Below are 19,129 nucleotides of genomic sequence, written 5' to 3'. Positions count from 1 at the left end.
CTTTGCACCTGTGCTTTTTAATTAGGCTAGCTAGCTAGCTAGCTAGTTAGCTAACACTGTCGTATTGGTAACTTCATGTTTGGGGTCAATTTCCTAGCAGCATTTGAAGCACCATGATAACACGACATTACTCTTATATTAATTAAGAATTCCATGTGTTAGCTAATTCAATGCCCGCCTACCTGGTGTCTCGCTATCTGTGCTATTTCCCTCTCTGTAAGGGAATCCTTGGAATCCATCCTTGATAAGTCACAAAATTGCACTTGGTTGCCATGGATACGGACGCTGGCAGGTGGGCGGGGCGTGCGGCGCTGTACGGCGATTACGTCGCACGCACGTACGACGCGTAGCAGCTGGCGGCATGTTCAGATTCAATATTCTTTGTTGCAAGAAGCTTTATTTATAGGTTTCTGTCATATGATTAAATGTAAAAGTAAATTAACAGTATCATATTATTTTTAATTAACTCATTAACTCAGCCACAAAATATTCTGAAATAGGCCTAATCACATTTATTCGCTTAATGAGCTGACACCTGTTGTTTCCTTCTTATGTACTGTCTATGGTTGTTTCCGAGCCGAGGTTTAATGGCGACTGTTTTGGTGACAGCTAATTACAAAGGCTGCTAAAGGTAGAGAGAGCAGTCGGCTGGTTTCACCTCAGACAAACTGTTATTGTTTTGGTCACTGAGGTTATTAGCGGAGCCAGTAACTAGTCTGTCATGTAACGTGTAGGTTTATCAGTCCAGGACTACAGATGGCTCAGGCAGGGCTAATCCTCTTAGCATGAATCCCACTCCTCCTCCTCTTCTTCTTCTCCCCCGTCCTCCTCCTCCTCTTCGTCGTCCTTTCTTCTCTCTTCTTCTGTCTCTATTATCCTCATTGTATGGCTTTTCAAGAAATAAATCGGGGGAGAGAGGGTTTTCAGATGTACAGACAACTGATTGAGATTATGTCAAGAGCCAGAGCAGCGACATGCCATTTCCGGTCGTGCATTTAAAAAAATAAAAGTTGTATTAGTTGAATCCCCAAGCGTGATGTTTTTGTATCGCTTTAAAAAATATATATTGGTTGTGTATTTATCGCATTAGTAAAGTGAATGTTATTTAAATGAGATAGAATTTTTTTTTGTTGCACATACAAACAGTAGTTTATGGAAATGCATCATATCATGTGTAATGATAACTCTGCTAAATTTCAAGTAATTTAATTATAATAATTGACAGACCCAGTTCTCTACTCCCAATCTTCGGATGGTTTGAATTTTTTGCATAGAAAAGATGGAGATATATTCCACTAGGGTTTTGTTACAGCATAGATTCAGATTTCAGTAGAACCTTTTTTTTTACATTTAATAGCCTAATTAAAGCTTTTTTTGGACATTGGGCACTTTTATACATCTGGTTTAAAGATTTGGGGTCCCATTACTTTAAAGGTGGCATCAATCCCTCGTGCAGTTTGTTTAATGATTGATTTTGTAAATGATTTTAAATCCCTTAAGTAGATATATAATATACAGCCTAACAAATAAGAACCAACACAACATTATTACGGTAATGTAAGTATTTAGACTTATTGTAAATGAGAGCTGATCAACATGACTTTACGATGGTGTTAATGATTAGTCAAATGATGTCTAATATTTTGGCGGTTTGTAAATAGCATATTATGCTCTAATGTTTCCGTTACAAACTAAAATTCACGGGCGCGACGCAATGATGATTTGAAAGTCAAAAATCTGTGTACTTCCGGCCTATAAAGTGCTGACTTGACACATGCGCCCATGCGCCTCATGTCCAGGATCTCCGGGGAGAGGTGAACGCGCAGCGCTACTCTGGCCGATGTGGGTGACGGAGCTGTCCACTGCTGCTCGTGACTTCACCTGACTTTAATATCTGACATCTAAATGTTTTCTTCTGGATCTATAATCGGCCATTGATCATTGATCTTCTAACATTGCTGTCGGTATGCGTCCATAAAGGTAAGAGTAATCTCATTATTTTCCCTAAAACTCCTGCCATACCTTTAAACTCTTATAGATCTGGCCTATAAGATCTGCAGTAGGTGCAAGTTGTATATGCTCATGTTTAACTCCCTTCGCGCTCGCGTGTGTCTGTGGGTGTGTGTGTGTGTGTGTGTGTGTGTGTGTGTGTGTGTGTGTGTGTGTGTGTGTGTGTGTGTGTGTGTGTGTGTGTGTGTGTGTGTGTGTGTGTGTGTGTGCGTCAAGCCAAATAATTACACATATTATTATTAACATACAGCATGTTTGTTTGTGTGTGTGATCCAGTTGTGAGGATAAGGTGAGTCACACACACACACACACACACACACACACACACACCTGCTTATTGGATGAGAAACAGAGAGCAGGAGGGATTGAGCAGGTACAAAGAGGAGTTAGTGCACCTCCTAAAGTAGGCCAAACATCAATCTCTCCTTTGCTTTTTTCTTCCTTTGTCCTGCTGGCACTTCAGCACTGGCATAGTTCACTTACTTTTTGGTCTGTATTTGTCCGAATGTTGCGTAATAACAACAAGGCAGGAGTGATTTCTGCACTAATATATAGTTGTTAAGTGAATGAATTGTGGTCAAATTAGTGATAGAAGTTGTTCTTAAGTTTTTAGGTAAGGATTTAAAATGGTGAATAGTGGTAAAAATGGTTCTTTAGTTGACGTTAAGGTTTTAAAGATGTGTCTGTAGTTAACGTATAGTGACAATGGCTTAGTGGTAAAGTAATCTAAGTGATATTATCTGCTAAGAATAGGTCTACAGTTGATATATAGTGGCAAAAGAGGCTCTAGTTTTCTTCAAAAGTTCCCAACTTGTTGATGTTATGCTCAAAGGGCTAGTGCATGTGGCTCATGATAAATGTCTTGGTAAAATGTTTCCTCAATGTGCTATCAAGGGTGTTTTGTGTCATTTATTGTCTTTCAAATCATGTCAACAAGAAGTAAACTGGGCAACTAATATTGTCATGTAATGCAACTCTTCTTTAAATGTATGTTTTCAGACATGTATTCAGGCCCCAACAGTGGAAATGATTTAAAGTGTATGTGTTTCATGTTGTAACAACATTTTTTTTATTTGTCCTAAGGAATACTCAGGGAGGGGGCCAGAGGAGACGCCCCTTTGCCGTGCTCCTGTCAGCACAGGACCTACTCATCCCTGACTTCCTGTCTACCCAGAATTCTCTGAGGCCCACCTACTCTTTCTCGCTCTCTCATTAAAGCTGTGAAGCAGATACAGGTTGACGAAATGTGGGGTTATATATATATATATATCTGAATTATGCAAGGATGTTTATATCCTAAATAATAATAAAAAATAATAGATTGTTATTTAAAACTGCCTTTGGTGTTCTCAAAAGCATAACAATATTTTATTGTAGCCTATATATGGTATATATATTCTTTTTCTTTTGTTTCCGTTTTAAAACTTTATTTTAGATTTGTTAAAACTGCAATGAATGAACAGCGCAAGGGGCATTGTTCTGATCGACTTTGAAAAGTTTAAAGGACTTTCAGGGCATTTTTTTGTAAAATAATCCTTTAATGTGTTGCTTTTAAAAGAAAACTTTTTTTTTTCAACCTGAGGTTTAGTTTGTAAGTTTACTTGAAAGAAATACAACCTTGGGAAATAATTTTTTTATTAATTTTAAATTTAGTTTTGCAGAATCTGAAGCAAAAAAGAGAGCAAAATGTCTTTCCTTAAAAAATCTTGCATAATCCAGCTTTCGACATATAAGGCGCATGAACTATGTGTTTCTTTTAAATCTATTTTGACTTCTAATATCAAATAATGAAACAGAGTTCATTACTGCAGTTACAGTTCAAGTTCTGTACTAAAAGGCGCTCTAATAATATTTTTATTAACAATAGATCAAATGTCTACTTTTATGTGAAACCACAGAGATTTAGCACCCAACTCTGCAGTTCCCCTCAGTTTCACAGATGCTTTGAGCAGCTGATTCTTTTGGTTTACTCTCACCGCTCTCATCAGCATCGTGCCCAGACTCAGCGGTTTTCAAAGAAATGATGAAAAACCCACTACCTGCATAGCAGCAAACAGCAGCACCGAATTAGCAAGTCGCTGGTGAACATAGAGGAGCATTTAGCAGCTAAAGAGCTCGCTAGTTGGGGATGCTTCCTATCTTGAGGCACTTTCCATCTTCCCTGTCCACAAGTCACATTACATACACACCATCTATACAGAAATAACTTCAACTTACACCCAAACATAGCTCTTTGTTATATAATGTATGTTCATTCAAATGGGATCGAAGCGGTAAACTAAATAGGGACAAGTGAAAATATAAAGTCAAAATCAATTCTAAATGGTTCTTACTCATAGTAATGGTGTTTTGCTGCTTGTAATGGCAGAGGCCTCCAATAATAATAACTGTTTTCCTTGATGCAGTTCAATAGGAGCAGTTAGTGTTTTCAGTGATTTCTAAACAGGAGGCACCCTGCTGTCAGACAGATTGTCTGTAATTACAATCCTCTTCGACTACAGCCATGTGTTTGTGTGTGTGTGTGTGTGTGTGTGTGTGTGTGTGTGTGTGTGTGTGTGTGTGTGTGTGTTTATGTGTGTGTGAGAGAGGAAGACATAGAAAAAGACAGAGAACAAGATAAAGAGAGAAAGAGGGAGCAATATGTGCTGAGAGAATATCCCTGATTTGACACCCAATCACACATACAGACTACAAACAGACCACTGGAGGCCAGGCCACCTAGACACAGAAGCGTAAAGTTGAGATGAAAATTCAATCCCTAAAAATGATAAAAATGCAAGGAGTTATTATTTGACAGTCAACTGTTTTCTTTCTTTCCCCTCCCCCTCACTAATATAACTCAAACTGTAGGCGCCTTTCAGTTACAAGCTAAGCTACCAAATTATTAGTAAATAAATACTTGTTGCATCCATCTGATGATAAGGTTTGAATAAAAGAAACCATCAAAGTTGCAAATTAGCATGTGCCTCTTCTCCAGGTCAAGAGCGACATACAAAAGAACATCACTTGTCTTGGCCTCACCATGGCAACCCCCCACACACACACACACACAGGCTCTTAAGCAGGCTTTTCTTTCTATCCTTAGCCTCTCCCCCTCCTCCTCCCATCTCCTGTCTTCTCCTCTCTCTTCATTTCTCCTCCCTCTATCCGCCTCCTCACCCCCTCCGTGCACCGACTGCTACTTTACCCTGAGAGCTGTGGAACCGAGGGCTCTGCTGGGCATCTTAGTGTATGACTAAAGCTGCAGAAGTAGCTGCCACACACACACACACACACACACACACACATTTAAACACTTAGTGCTAATTCCTGGTCTGACTCAGCACGGACAGATTCCCCCCTCCAGCTTTTTCTCATCTCTTTGGATCATGTTTCCTGAATATGTGAGTAGTGTACCTAATATATAGTTGTTAAGTGAATTAATTGTAGTCAAATTAGTGATAGAAGTTGTTCTTAAGTTCTTACGTAAGGATTTAAAATGGTGAATAGTGGTAAAAATGGTTCTTTAGTTGACGTTAAGTTTTAAGATGGGTCTGTTGTTAACGTATAGTGACAATGGCTTAGTTGTAAAGTAATCTAAGCGATATTATCTGCTAAGGATAGGTCTACAGTTGATATATAGTGGCAAAAGAGGCTCTAGTTTTCTTCAAAAGTTCCCAACTTGTTGATGTTATGCTCAAAGGGCTAGTGCATGTGGCTCATGATAAATGTCTTGGTAAAATGTTTCCTCAATGTGCTATCAAGGGTGTTTTGTGTCATTTATTGTCTTTCAAATCATGTCAACAAGAAGTAAACTGGGCAACTAATACTGTCATGTAATGCAACTCTTCTTTAAATGTATGTTTTCAGACATGTATTCAGGCCCCAACAGTGGAAATGATTTATAGTGTCACCTTGGAAACTGAAAATGATTTGCAGCCTTGGCTCATTGAAAATTCTTGTGGGGATGTGGTGATATTTTCGGAACAAAGTTGTTAAGAGACACAGAGCTGAAGAGGGATTAGGAAGCAGAGCGTCACATCGGGTGTCTGCAGCTAAGAGCTGTGATTTGGCCCGCAGTCTAACCTCATGGGACTTAAAAGCCTGCTAAGCTTGCTGATAACATTCACCTTTTTCATAGGTTATAAAAAGTCATCACAGTTAACAGTCATGATTAACATTATTATCATTTTAATGAAAAAAAGAAGCGAAGTGAAGTGTTACTGTGGGCTGATCGCTGTAATCTCTTGTCCTGATTCAGGCTACACCTGTTCATATTGCAGTCGTTTTTATTGCTGCTCATATCAGGATATATGATTTTTGTTGGGTTTTTTGAAACCCATGTAAACCAAATAGTCAATGTCAATGTCAATCATTATATTGGGAGTTTATAAAAAGTATCCCTCTAACAATCATTATATTGTGAGCTTATAAAACTAAATTAAACCGTATGAATTACGTACTGTACATTATGCAAGCTGTTTTTCTCAGTGCGTGCTAGGCCGCTCCACTAAATATAGCAGGCTTTAGGAAGCTGTATTTTTTATTTAGGTATGTATATGTGGATATAGCTGCATTTGATATAACATTATGTGACTATTTTCTGTTGAAATTGATGCCAATCCATTGGTCTTTTGTCCCAAATGATTTTGATAGAATGAAAATCTTTAAGGAATCTGGGCTTTTTTTTTTTTTTTTACACAGGTCAGTTATTAAATGCAGAAAAACAACAATTTTAAGTTCATGAGGCAACAAACTACCTGGCAGCTTACTGGTTTGATTTGGATGACTTTGTACATAATGCTTGTATCCTGTGGAGCCAAATGACATAATATGTAACAGTCTTATATGCCAGGTAGTCCTGTTAGTGGATGTCCTGTCCTGAATCCTCAGTCAAACACCCTGATTAGGAGTTGTGATCTTGTGTGTGGGAACAGAAGGCTACATAACACGTCAATAAAATGAAAAATGCATCTCTTGAAAACGATGATAGATGACAACTTCTTTACATTCTGTGTTGACGTTTGTGTCTATACCTCAGGTGTGTGTGAGATTGCAGCACGTACTTGGTCGAGGCAGGGATGTGGGACCCCCAGCCCCCGTCTAAACATGCCTCGTCCCTCTCGCCGCGACCCCCCTCCAATTTACGCCCTGCCCATGTGATCGCAGCCCCCCCAGCCAAGCGGATCACCTTCTACAAAAGCGGCGACAGCCAGTTCGGGGGCGTCAAGATGGCCATCCAAAAGCGCAGCTTCAAATGTTTCGACACCCTGCTGGACGACCTTTCCCAAAAGGTTAGTGGGAAAGTATCAGAGCTGTGATGGAAAGATTTCTTTTGAAGCTGACTGTGTAGATGCCCCTGTACCGCACTTTAATCTTCTCAACTTGGCAACCGCGTTAGCTCTACTTCGTTAAATGTTCACCTGCTGAATGAAATTTTATCTGAAGACACACTTGCAACAGATTTGTACCGTATACAGTACATGTGCATATGTGTGTCCACATACAGGTGCCCTTGCCATTTGGCGTGCGGACTGTGACCACTCCCCGCGGCATCCATGCCATCAAACACCTGGAGCAGCTCCAGGACGGTGGCTGCTACCTCTGCTCTGACCGGCGCCAGGCTAAGCCAGTCAACATGGAGCTGGCCGGCAAACGCCCGACCATCTGGTACCATCACAGCCGGAGGCCCCAGCAGCCCGAATCCTCGTCCGCAACACCGCCTGGCCATCAGTCTCACAGGCAGCGGCGGATCCTGCTGGTGAAGAACAGCGAGCCGGGGATGAGGAGGAGCGTGGTCCTGAGCAGGAGGTCAACCAGGAGCCTGAAGTCCTTTCTTGATGAGGTGTCAGAGGTGATGCAGTTTCATGTCCGCAAGCTCTACACTGCTGAGGGACGAAGGGTAAGAATTAGCTTGCTTCTGAATGTTTGGTCATGGTTTAGAGTGTGTTTTTTATTGAAGATGACAGCTTTTGTACTGGAAACTGACACTGTCTGATATTATTTCCAGATTGACAGCGTACAAAACCTGATGACTTGTCCCAGTACGTTGGTGTGTGTTGGCCGGGAAGCCTTCAGCCCACTGTTGGTAAACTTTATCAGGAAGAGCTCAGAGGAAAAACTGCCTGGTCTGGGCAGCAGGGGGCCTGCTCTTGGAACCAGGACTCCTGGAAATGGGGCCAGATCTCCTGCTACTCAAGGAGCAAGATCCCCACCTCGTGGAGCTCAGTCCAGAGCCAGCGAATACAGCGAAGGCCATGAAAGCAGGAAAAACGGTAAGTTGTTTGGGTGAATACCCGAAACACAAACCACAATTTCAACAACAGATCTAAAGTAGTTTAAAGAGTAAGATAAAGTTAAATACTGGTTGCATTTCCATTCCCTTTTCTCTCTCTCCTCAGTTAACTTTGGTCTGGAAACCAAAAAAAGCATAATTCATCCTCGTTCAGATTCCTCAAACCGCTCCACCCGTTTCTCCTTGTCTTCAGAGAAGTCATACAGCAATGGTGTCAGCGCCTACTCCCAGGCCAGACCAGCTATTATGAACGACGACATTGAAAAGCGTGTCCTGGTCAATAAAGACGGCAGCCTGTCAGTTGAGATGAGGGTGCGTTTCCGCCTACACAATGACGAGACCCTGCAGTGGTCTACACAAGTCAAGAAATCCCCATCTCTGACTAATGAATGTTGCCCCGTGAGCCATGCCCAGCCCCATTACCTGCAGCAGGGCCAATCAGAGAGCTACTCTGATCCTGATTCCACATCCTTTGACCCAGAGGGTGTGGATTATTCTAACCAACCTGTGCAGCATGTGTTGGAGGCGAACCAATGCCCCTGCTGTTACCAGAGACAGGAACAGAAATACGACTTATGGGAAAACCCAGCACACAGCCAAAAACAGCATCCTGTCCCTCCCCCACATCCACCCAGCCATGCCCACACTCTGCTGAGACATACACACTCTTCTAGCTCTTCCTCGTCATGTAATTCCAGGAGGGTGGTGCGCTGTCGAGCACGAGTCACGAACTGTGGAGCCAGTTCAAAGCAGAGCCAACTTGTCCAGGAGGAGATGTTTGTGACGGAGCAGGTCGAGCGCAGAGTAGAGCTGGAGCAGGATGGCGATACCCATGTCGAGGTGTGCAGGATGAGCCAATGCTGCAGCCGCAGTGAAGTAGTTGCCATTGATAGCAACCCACAACCACTTAGCAGGAAGTCAGTAGAGGATGAGCTAATGATGGAGGAAGAAGGTGAGCGTCCGCTGTCTGCAATTAGTAGCTCCTCACATATCCTTCAATCACTGCAAGAGGACCAGGATGATGACCTGCCACCCAGCGTCTCGCAATGCTGTCATAGCAACGAACCTTCTCCTTCCCCAACTTCCCAGACTCACCTGAGCGACAAAACAACAAGCAGCGTCACGGCTGGTTCTGTCCACTCTACAGAACACGAGAAGCAAGAGGAAGAGAGAGGAAGCAGAGCAGAATCTGTAGCCTCTTCCTGTCACTGTGGAGCAGCCACCCCACATTCAACAGCCGAAGCAGAGGAGATGGATCGAGCTCCCAGCTCCAAGCCCAAAACGACCAGAGCCTCAAGCAGGTCCAGCAAAGTCCGGATCCCAAACTCAGAAGAAGAGGGGGCTGCAGATGATGAGGATGAAGATGTAAAGAGGGTTGTTAGTGGCTTGTCTGGTCATACAGGATGTTCTCTGCAGTCAAGGGGATCCAATGTATGTTCCAATTGTGGCGGATGCAAACGTGGGGTCAACTCTGAATCCAATAGCAGAGCATCACAGAGGTCCAAGCATTCCCAGCGAGCCTCTCCAAAGCAGGCCACACCTCTTTCCAGCCAAGAGAATGCAAATAATGGCAGTGATGATGATGGCTCAGAAGGTTCAGCTGGGTCCACACAATCCAACAAGACCAACCTCACCAACAATGGCCGCTGCTCTGCAATATCAAACATCCTGGAGGACAGAGCATCTAGTGCCATGTCCAGAATGTCCAATCCTGAGGAAGCAGGAAAAGAGGAAGAAAGGGCTCTGAGTGCCACCTCAGCCACAAGCCACAGGTCCAATAAATCACACAAGTCTGGCTATAATGGCAGCCCTTGTGGTACAGCACAAAAAGAGGAGGAGAGAAGCCCCAGTGCCATGTCGGCTCAGTCCAACATGTCTGCCAAGTCCAGCAAGTCACACAAGTCCAACGGCAGCTGCACCGCTGACGCTCCTGACATAAAGACAACAGAGGAGGCAGAAGAAGAGAACACTGGAGAAAGAGCACTTAGCTCCTTGTCAGCCAAATCTGGTGCCTCGGCGGAGACCAGTGCTTCAGTCAAGAAAGGAACTAAGGTTGCCTCACCAACTGACAATACAGCTGTGGAGGAGAATGACACAAACAAAAGAACTCCCAGTGCCCTATCTGATAAGCCTGGCGAAGCAGAAAGACCAGATAGTGTCATGTCTGCTAAATCAGCTAAATCTAATGTGTCAGCAAAGTCCGGCACATCTCACAGGTCTAATTGCAGTCACTGTGCAAGAGCAGCATCTCAAGCTGATGTACCCGTTATCGAAGCAACAGAACAGGAAGAAGAAACGGAGTCAGAGGAGAGAGCAGCGAGTGCAATGTCAGACAAATCAAATCTTTCTGCCAAGTCTAATAAATCCCATAAGTCCATCAAAGCTGCCGAAATGTCACTTTCTCCTGGAGAAGATGGAGAAGATGGAGAAGATGGAGAAGATGGGGAAGAAAGGGCAGCGAGTCAAGTGTCAGGCAGATTAGTCAAATCTAACACGTCTAACTCTAATGACAATGAAACCGCTGCATCTCCAAGCTCCAAGGAAAAAGAAAATGAGCTGGGAGAAGATGAACAGCAGAGGCCTGAAAGTGTAATATCTGCTAAATCAGCTTCTTCTGCAAAGTCTCATCGCACAAATTGTGACACAAGTTCAAGAGTGGCTTCTCCGGCCAAAGACACAGCAAAGACAGAGGTAGACAGCATGGAGGACAGAACCCCCAGCGCCATGTCTAGTAAATCACACACCTCTGCAAAGTCCTCCAAGTCCCAGAAGTCAAATCAAACCACAGCATCTCCAAATCCAAATGAAGCCGATATGCCTTCTATTGAGATAAATGGAAAAGAGGAGCATAATGAAAATCGAGAGCGGGTGGCCAGTGCCATGTCTGTCAAGTCAAAATCTTCGATGAGGTCCTGTACTTCTCACAAGTCTAGCAAGAATCTCAAACTGGTGTCACCAAGTCCAAATGTTGTCACCTTTCAAACACCAGAGGGGGTTGATGAAGATGGAAATGAGACAACAGAGAGAGCACAAAGTGCTGCATCTGCTAAATCAGGGAAATCAAATGTTTCGACTTTATCGCAGAAGTCTCATCATAAGAGAACAGCTGATGTTGCTGTTGTTGAAACAGCAGATGCAGATGAAAACGTGGAAGACAATTCAACAAAAAGTAAATCTCACGGACAAACGCTCTTACCCAGGAGGTCATGTTCCCCACTGGCCCACTCACCCAAAGCTGCATCCCCCAGCAGATCTGGCAAATCAAAATGTGGCTGTGGAGCAGCTTCAGCACTTGAAAAGTCAAAGGAAGAAAAAGAGGGGGAGAAAAAGGAAGATCCTGAGGAGCTTAAAAATGAGGAGGCTTCTGAGCGGGCTGCCAGCATCCTGTCGTCCTCAAGCAGAAGGCAGAGGAGACAATCAGGAGGCACTGAGAAACCACTGAGTCGAAACTCATCAGGCTCAGTCTCTCTTGGGTTGCCAGAAGACCAGGAAATAGACGGCAGAGTGAAGACAGTAACTCCCTGTGTCCCCAAAAGCTCAGAACAGTCTGCTTTTAAGGAAGAAAGGGAGGGAACGGGGTCCATCATGTCTCAAAAGTCCAAGAGTAAAAGCACTCACAATCATCCAGCAGTCGATATCCCTACTATTACAACAACAGGGGGGAGCAGGGATAAAGGTGAAGAAGGTAGGGAGCAAACAACAGAGAGAGGAGCCAGCGCATTGTCAGCCAAAAGCAGCAGGTCTCACAAGTCTTCTTGTAGCTGTGGCGTCAAAGTACCTCGAATGCTTGACAGTAAGCCAAAGCACATTAGTGCCAGCCCAACCAAAGCAGGAAATGACCTTGAAACAGCAAGTCTGAAGTCAGCTTCGACGACAAAAGCAAGCAAAACGGACGCCAATGACAACAGGACATCATCTGCAATGTCAGCAGCAAGTGTTAAAGCTCGGAGCAAATCCCCTGCAAGTGCCAGCGCTGAAAATGCCAATGTAGCTGGAGATTCAGGAGATGATCACACTGTAACTCAGGCCATCAGTAGACCAGCTAGTAAGGCCGAAGGGGAAGAAGATATCGCAGACAATAAGGTGGCGAGTGTCCAATCCAAGAGTCCCCGTAGCCTCAGGCCTGATTCGGCAGCATCAGCTCACTCAGGCTCAAAAATGAAAGCCTCAAAGGAGAGTAAATCCAGCTCCAGACCAAGCAGCAAAGTGGAGACAAGTAGTGGGAGCACTCTGCATCACTCTACGTCTGCTGCTGACATGCTGAAGGAAACCATGGCTGCCGCTGCACGTCCAAACAGCCAACAGTCGAAGGCCAGTAAAACCAGTGACAAGTCCAGGAGTAAAAGGTCTCAGAGGAGCAGGAACCAGACGGATCAGGAGGAACTGGAACTGTCACCTGCCTGTCTGCCCAACGCTTCCCCCAATGAGGTTGTCAGTGACTGGCTGCGGAGCATTCCCACTAACAGCTGCATGCTCGCACTTGGTGATGGGCTGCATGAGGAGGAGCAGGAGAAGGTGGAGGAAGAGAAACCTGGAGAAGAGGAAGCAAACGAGGAGGGTAGTCCGGAAGTGGGGAAAGTGGAAGACGAGGAGGAGGATGTTGAGGCTGACGAGGAAGAACAGAAAGAGGAGGAGGCTGAATGTGATGCAGCAGAGGAGGAGAAGAGTTCAGATCTAGCTCCAGGTGGTGGTGATGCAGTGGGGACTTGCCCAAAAACTCTGTTGTCGAGCGGTGACGCTCTGCCCAAGAGTTGGCATTCTTCAGTTGCAGTGATGAAAGTTCTTCTGAGCTCCTCTCCGGGTCGATGTCAGAGCATGCCTGAGGTAAGCCAATGACTTTGTGTACATGGTTCGTTGTGTATGTGATTGTATAACATGGAATAAGCACAAAAAGCAATTAAGGTTCAGGCTTAATTTCTTCAGTTCTCTTCATTTCTTGCTTCATTTCTCAGTCTTTAAGATTAAACTATTAAGGCTGCATCAAACAGCTATTTGCAATATGTTTAATGTGCATTTTATCAAATAATCAATCCGTTTTTGTCATAAAATGTCTTTTTGTCAAAGCAATAATCTAAAACCCAACCGTATTTAAATTAATATTGTATAACACAGACAAAAGCAGCAAATCTTCCATTTTGGAAGCTGGAACAGAGAATGTTTGACATTTTTGTTGTATTTTAATAATTTTAGAAGCCTAAAGAGGTAAAACTATCTAGTAATTCAGAAAGGGAAAAGCTTAGTTAGAGAAACAGCTGAAAAAATGAATAGACTTGTACAGCTTTTTAAGAATCCCTAATTTACCAGGATATACTATCGATTGTATGAATGTACGTAATCCATCTTCTCTGCTGTCATCTGTAGGTGTCTCCAGTTTATGGTCGTAGACTGAGCACATCAGCCAGGGGGTTTCTGGACTGTTTGGCCCAGCTCCAGCTCATTGAGCCTAAAGTGACCCCTGGCTTTGACCAACAGAAGGACCCCAACCAGCAGTATGAGGACATTATGGCCATCCTTCAGTCTCTCTGGCTCACTGCACCCAGGGACATTGAGACCAAGGAGGCCAAGGAGGGCAAGGATGTTGGCACAGAGCAGGTGACTCCACCGAGGTCGTCATCCGGGGTGGGAATGAGCAGTGGCTCTGGCGGATCAGGGAAGGAGAATGGAACTCAAGGTGGAGATGAAACAAATCAAAACAAAACAAAAGAGTCCTCTTTACATGAGGAGGAGGAGGAGGAGGATGGAGTGGAGAAGGTTGTAGAAGAGGAAGAGGAAGGAAATGCAGAGGCAGAACACAAGGAAACTGAGGCAGAACCAGAGGAGGCAGACGTTGCAGAGGAAGAGGTACAGAGTGAAGAACAAAGTACAGTCCCTCCAAGTCTGGACAGCCCAAAAGCCACCGAGAATCCCTCGTCATCAGACAAGAGCTCTGCCAACAACAGCTCCAAATCCCCCACCGATAACGAACAAGAGACGGCGGAGGACTCAGGCAGCTCAGGCACACCCCCGACTGTCCTGCGAGCACCGTTGTCAAAACGACTATCCCAAGACCCTGATCCGGTGTGGGTCCTGCACCTTCTGAAGAAGCTGGAGAAACAGTTCATGGACCACTACATTAACGCCATGGCGGAGTTCAAAGTTCGTTGGGACCTGGACGACAGCATCATGCTGGACACCATGATCGGCGAGCTGAGGGAAGAGGTGAGCAGACGCATCCAGAGCAGCATCCAGCGCGAGGTGAGGAAGATCCAGAGTCGCGCCGGCAGAGGGGGGAGGTTGCCCCGGCCACCGCAAAGAGCGAACCTCTCCAGGGAGTCCACCGTAACAGAGAAGAGGCGTCAAATATTGAAGGTAATTTCACCAAATCCTCTTTACAACATATAAGATGCTGCTGCTTCAAAGGCAGAAAGATAATGTTTGATTTATGTTTTAGGTCATGAAGAACCAGTCCGTAAAAACCACTGATTGCCTGAGCGATGGAGAGATGACGGCTGAGTTCAGCGACCAGCGAAGCGATGACGAGTACTGCCCCTGTGATGCTTGTGTTCGCAAGAAAATGGCCGCCCGGCCTCTCAAAGCTAACCCGCTTGCAGCCGAAGCACCGGTGATGATGGAGTTTGACCTCCTTAAGATTCTGCAGCTGAAGAAAAGCCCATCGCCTGCACATGCAGTTGTGCCGCAATGTGCAGAGGTGGAAGGTGATAGCGAGGTAGCAGACGAGGAGGGGAGGAATTTAGAGGTAGTGCAGGAGGAAGAGGAGGAGGAGGAAACTAAAGAGGATATTAAAGCTGATGTTGTTTTAGAGGAGACGATCCCAGAGGAAGATGAGGAAATGGAGAAAGAAGAAGAAGATGGGGGTGAGGCAGGAGATGAGGAGGAGGAAGAAGCTGAAAAGGAGGAAAGTATTGCAGGTGTTGAGGATCAGGAAGAGAAAGAAACAGGTGGTGAGGAAACTGGGGAAGAGGAGACATCAGGAAATGGAGAGGAAGAGGATGAGGCCGGCCCAAGCGGGCCAGAATCCAATGCCAGTGTGCGAAAAGCGAGAGGAGGAAGAGCCACAAAGCAAAGAGGGAAAGGAGGAAAGCAGCAGAAGGAGGGGGCGGGGGAAAAAACCGCCAAAACAGAGTTGAGGATGAGAGAGGGGGCGGGGGGGGGGACGAGGAAATGATGAAGAGAGAGCAGGGGAGGAAGAGGGGGAGAAAGCAGAGGATGAAGAGGAGCCAGGGGCCAATGACGGAGAGACAGGAACCAAAAAAGAAAAAGATAAAAGGACAAGGAGAATGTTAAAAAAAAAAAAAAAGAGGCACAAGATGTGAAGTAAAATTTGTTAATTTTTAAAAAAGGAAGAAGATGAAGGAAAGGAAGGAGAAGAAGGAAAGGAAGAAGAAGAAGAAGAAACAAGTGGCAAGGAAAGCGGAGAAGATGAGAATTCTGGGGAATCGGAGGATGACAGTGCTGCAAAAAATGAAGAATCCACGCCGCTGGAGGAGTTTGATAAGGGGAACATCAGTGCTTCGGCAGAGGATGAAGATGAAGGAGCTGATGCTCCTGGAGAGGGGGAGTCACATGAAGACGAAAAGGAAGGACAGAGTGAAGAGCCAGCAGGCGAGGCATCAGAGGAGGAAAGAACCTCATCAAAGGTAGGATGAATTAGATGCAAAATAAATAAAAGTATTACCCAAACTGTCAGTTTTTCTAGCTCAATTTTCACCTTTTGTTCTTGCCATAGTTTAGCACACACATCGTTTTCCAGGAGCACTTTAGTTAAACCCCTTTTTTTAACCCCCTTATTAGCATTTAAACGCATAAAGCAAAACATAAAGTTGTAATCAGATATAGCAACATTAAAAAAAGAACAAAAATTCCATCTGTGAAGCATTTGTATCTGGTGTATAGACAGATAATGAATAATTGATGATATAACACTGTATATATGGATATTAAATAATACATTTTATGTATTTCTTTATTAACCAAAAACTCTAAACCCTCTGGTCCAAAAAGACTTTTTACCATATGGCGGAAGAGGCAGCTTTAAGTCAGTAGATACATATTTTGAGCGTCACAATCCCCGCAAAATGACTCGTTTCACTATCAAAATTTTATACATTCGGTCCGATAACATTTGAAAAGTCTAGAAGAGCCGCACAATTAAACCATTTAATCCCCATCCAAGTTAGCGGAGTGCTAAACCGAAAGTAGCCGGCTCAGCAGCGCCGATCATTCAGGTATTTATTTGGCTCAGTTTTGTAGTATTTTTTCGGTCTTTTAATTTTTTTAAGTCAGTTGGATCACATAAGTGTTCCTGAACTGACATTCTAGTTATGAATACCAAATTTATCACCACCTATTTGTAAACCCTGAGTACCTGAACATGACCACTGAGTTCAAGTCTATTGCACTTTATAAAAGGACTCTGACCTACTGCAGCCACTAATTCTAACCCTGTGGGAAAAGATAAGCTCGCTATCCAATTAGACGCACTGAACAAATCTGTCTTGTTTCCGCAGCAACACTTCCACCGATGGACGACTACTTTTATTTTCAGTCTTTGCATTGCAGTCAACTTTTGCTGTACAACTAACATGTAGCTGTAATTATTAACACTTAGTTGCCTTAGTACTACCCAGTTTAGTTAATTACTTAACTACACAGAGTTAATGTCCTGTTATCTTGTTTGTCCCTCAGGGCCAGGGGGTGACTGGGACCGAGGGAGAGGAAGCCGATGCCGAAGAATCAGACACCGACAGCAAACGTCCAAGCGACACCAGCGTGGCGGAATCAGGGCATGAAGGGGCCGGAGCCACAGAAGACGAGGAGGGGAAAGAGGGCGGACAAGACGGAGATGAGCCGGATGATGCTGTTGAAGAATTCAAACCAGAGGAAGAGGAGGAGGAGGATGGAGAGGTGGACAAAAGGGAGAACGGTGCTCTCTTCCATCAGTTCACCAGGACCTCTGTGGAGTCCCAGCCCGGCTCTTTGGAAGACATTGGCACGGAGTCACCCCATAATCTTGTCAGCTCCATAGAAGTGCCCAAAAAGGCTGCTTGTGTATGCGGCCAGAGGAGGAGCCGCTCGCCGGCCAGGGTCAAACGGTCCAAACCCAAAGAGTGTGACGTTGAACTGAATTGACTTTTAACTCACACGGAAACCAGACTTATGGTCACAGACTCCCATAAACCCTTGCTCTGTCAGTGACTCCACGGATAGAGTTATGTAGGTTTAAAAAAAAATAAATAAAAAAAATGCAAACAGAAACTTGAACACTTGAAGCACTTTATCACTCCAGATCCAATGTAGAATATTGAAACTTGAAACCAACACATTATCCTATTTAATTATATGAATTATATTTGTATATTTTGTAAGTTAATTGGATGTACGAAGGGATATGTCTGTATGTGTCTGAATAAGGTATATTTTTGAAATATTTTTGACACCCCTGGGTGTATTATGTGAACTTGTTTTTTTGTGTAGTGGACCACTGGTTTAATGATTTATTGAATCATATAGCCATTAATATACCAAGTACCTCAGAGATATTTTATCTATTTATTGCCTGTTTCAATAGTGTGACAGACCCAGTGTATTGATACTTGGTTCGTGAGTCAGTTTTAATTCTTTGTCTATTTTTTTTGGGCTCATCTTATTAAGTCTGTATTCTCAGGGGTTTGGAAGGTCATCTCCAAGCTATTACTTAACTAGCTGCTTAAATCTGAAAAAAAGCCCTCTGTTTTAATCTTATAACCTTCTGTGATGTAAACGGATTACCTTAAAGGAATAGTTTGACATTGACATTTTGACACATTGGAAAATGTTTTGCTGAGCGTTAGACAAGAGGATCAATACCACTCGTGTCTGTATGCTAAAAATGAAGCTAAAGCCAAGAGATGATGGTTAGCTTAGCTTAGCACAAAGACTGAGAGCAGGGGGAAACAGCTAGCCTGGTGCTTGAGCTATACTTTTAATTTACTTTTGGATTACTGTCCATTTTAAAAATGACAAACAGTATTTCAGTAGCTTTAATGTATACAAATTTTTGACATTCATAATGTGTTTCCCTTTAAACATGCTAAAGTATAAACTGTACCTCATTATATTTATGTAGTCCAATTACTGTGATCATTTATTTTGCATGAATTTTCTTTCCCAGTTACAAAACGTTCACAACGAAGCACACTGAGCATAACTGAGGCTGAGTCTGAATTTCATGTTGATGTAAACCTTTCTCTGCTGCTTAAATATAAGAGTGTTTGTTAGTGTGTGTAACATGCTGTAGACTCAGGTGGGGTTTGCATAACCAGCAGTGTGGAACAACAGCTTGAAGCGTGTTACTGATGCCTTACTGCATCCATGGTTATACGAAGGTAGATCAACAGAAACGGAGGGGGAGATCATGGATAAGTGTCCGTCTTTTGATTCCTGACACAATCAGAGAGCCTGTTAAGGAGACTGGAATGGATCAACGCTGCTCTTTAAAATGCTGGAAAATAAACCTTTAAAAACCCCTAAGGAGAATTTTCTCTCTTTTTAACTTCTCTCGTTTAACCCTAGGTGAGTGAGCTGGGCTCCAGGTTTAAAAGAGAGAGATATTCTGTGTGTGTTCAGGACAGTTTGAACGAGGCAAAACGTGCATCTCTTATTGCATAGTTTTACAAAATCCTCCTGTTTGTGGTACACAGAGGGTGTGTGTGTGTGTGTGTGTGTGCCTATGCTGTTATAGGTCTTTTTGGCTGTCCGTCAGTCAGTCTGTGACATCACCAAGTAAACACCATGTACCTAGAGCAAATGAATATACGAACATAATAAATAAATAAAAAAATATTTAAAAAAGGAAGCGATTCTTGT

The 19,129-nt window shown here is 43.7% G+C and overlaps 2 protein-coding genes across 5 annotated transcripts in view; one reads left to right on the top strand and one right to left on the bottom strand.

Moving 5' to 3' along the window:
* The window catches only part of c24h8orf74 (chromosome 24 C8orf74 homolog), a 137,892-nt gene extending 136,916 nt beyond the window's left edge, over positions 1 to 976 (bottom strand). For 2 of the 4 annotated variants that reach the window (XM_039792896.1, XM_039792897.1), the window contains exon 1: positions 183 to 976. In XM_039792896.1, the coding sequence (XP_039648830.1) occupies positions 183 to 239 (57 nt within the window). In that variant the 5' untranslated portion in view covers positions 240 to 976. The remainder of the gene's footprint in view (positions 1 to 182) is intronic. The other 2 variants (XM_039792895.1, XM_039792898.1) reach the window with 2 other exon arrangements.
* An 837-nt stretch (positions 977 to 1,813) lies between these two features.
* Positions 1,814 to 18,788, top strand: rp1l1a (rp1 like 1a). Its single transcript, XM_039793813.1, has 9 exons — positions 1,814 to 1,980; positions 7,031 to 7,283; positions 7,499 to 7,891; positions 8,000 to 8,264; positions 8,391 to 13,108; positions 13,646 to 14,632; positions 14,715 to 15,311; positions 15,625 to 15,921; positions 16,970 to 18,788. The coding sequence occupies exons 2-9, from the start codon at positions 7,071 to 7,073 to the stop codon at positions 17,411 to 17,413; spliced, it is 7,914 nt and encodes a 2,637-aa protein (XP_039649747.1). The 5' UTR covers positions 1,814 to 1,980; positions 7,031 to 7,070; the 3' UTR covers positions 17,414 to 18,788.
* Positions 18,789 to 19,129: the final 341 nt, after the last annotated feature.

Source organism: Perca fluviatilis, chromosome 24, assembly GCF_010015445.1.
Source record: "Perca fluviatilis chromosome 24, GENO_Pfluv_1.0, whole genome shotgun sequence".
Taxonomy (NCBI): Eukaryota; Metazoa; Chordata; class Actinopteri; order Perciformes; family Percidae; genus Perca; species Perca fluviatilis.
The sequence above is the reverse complement of the archived record's forward strand: the minus strand, read 5'-3'. Positions and strand labels throughout refer to the sequence as shown.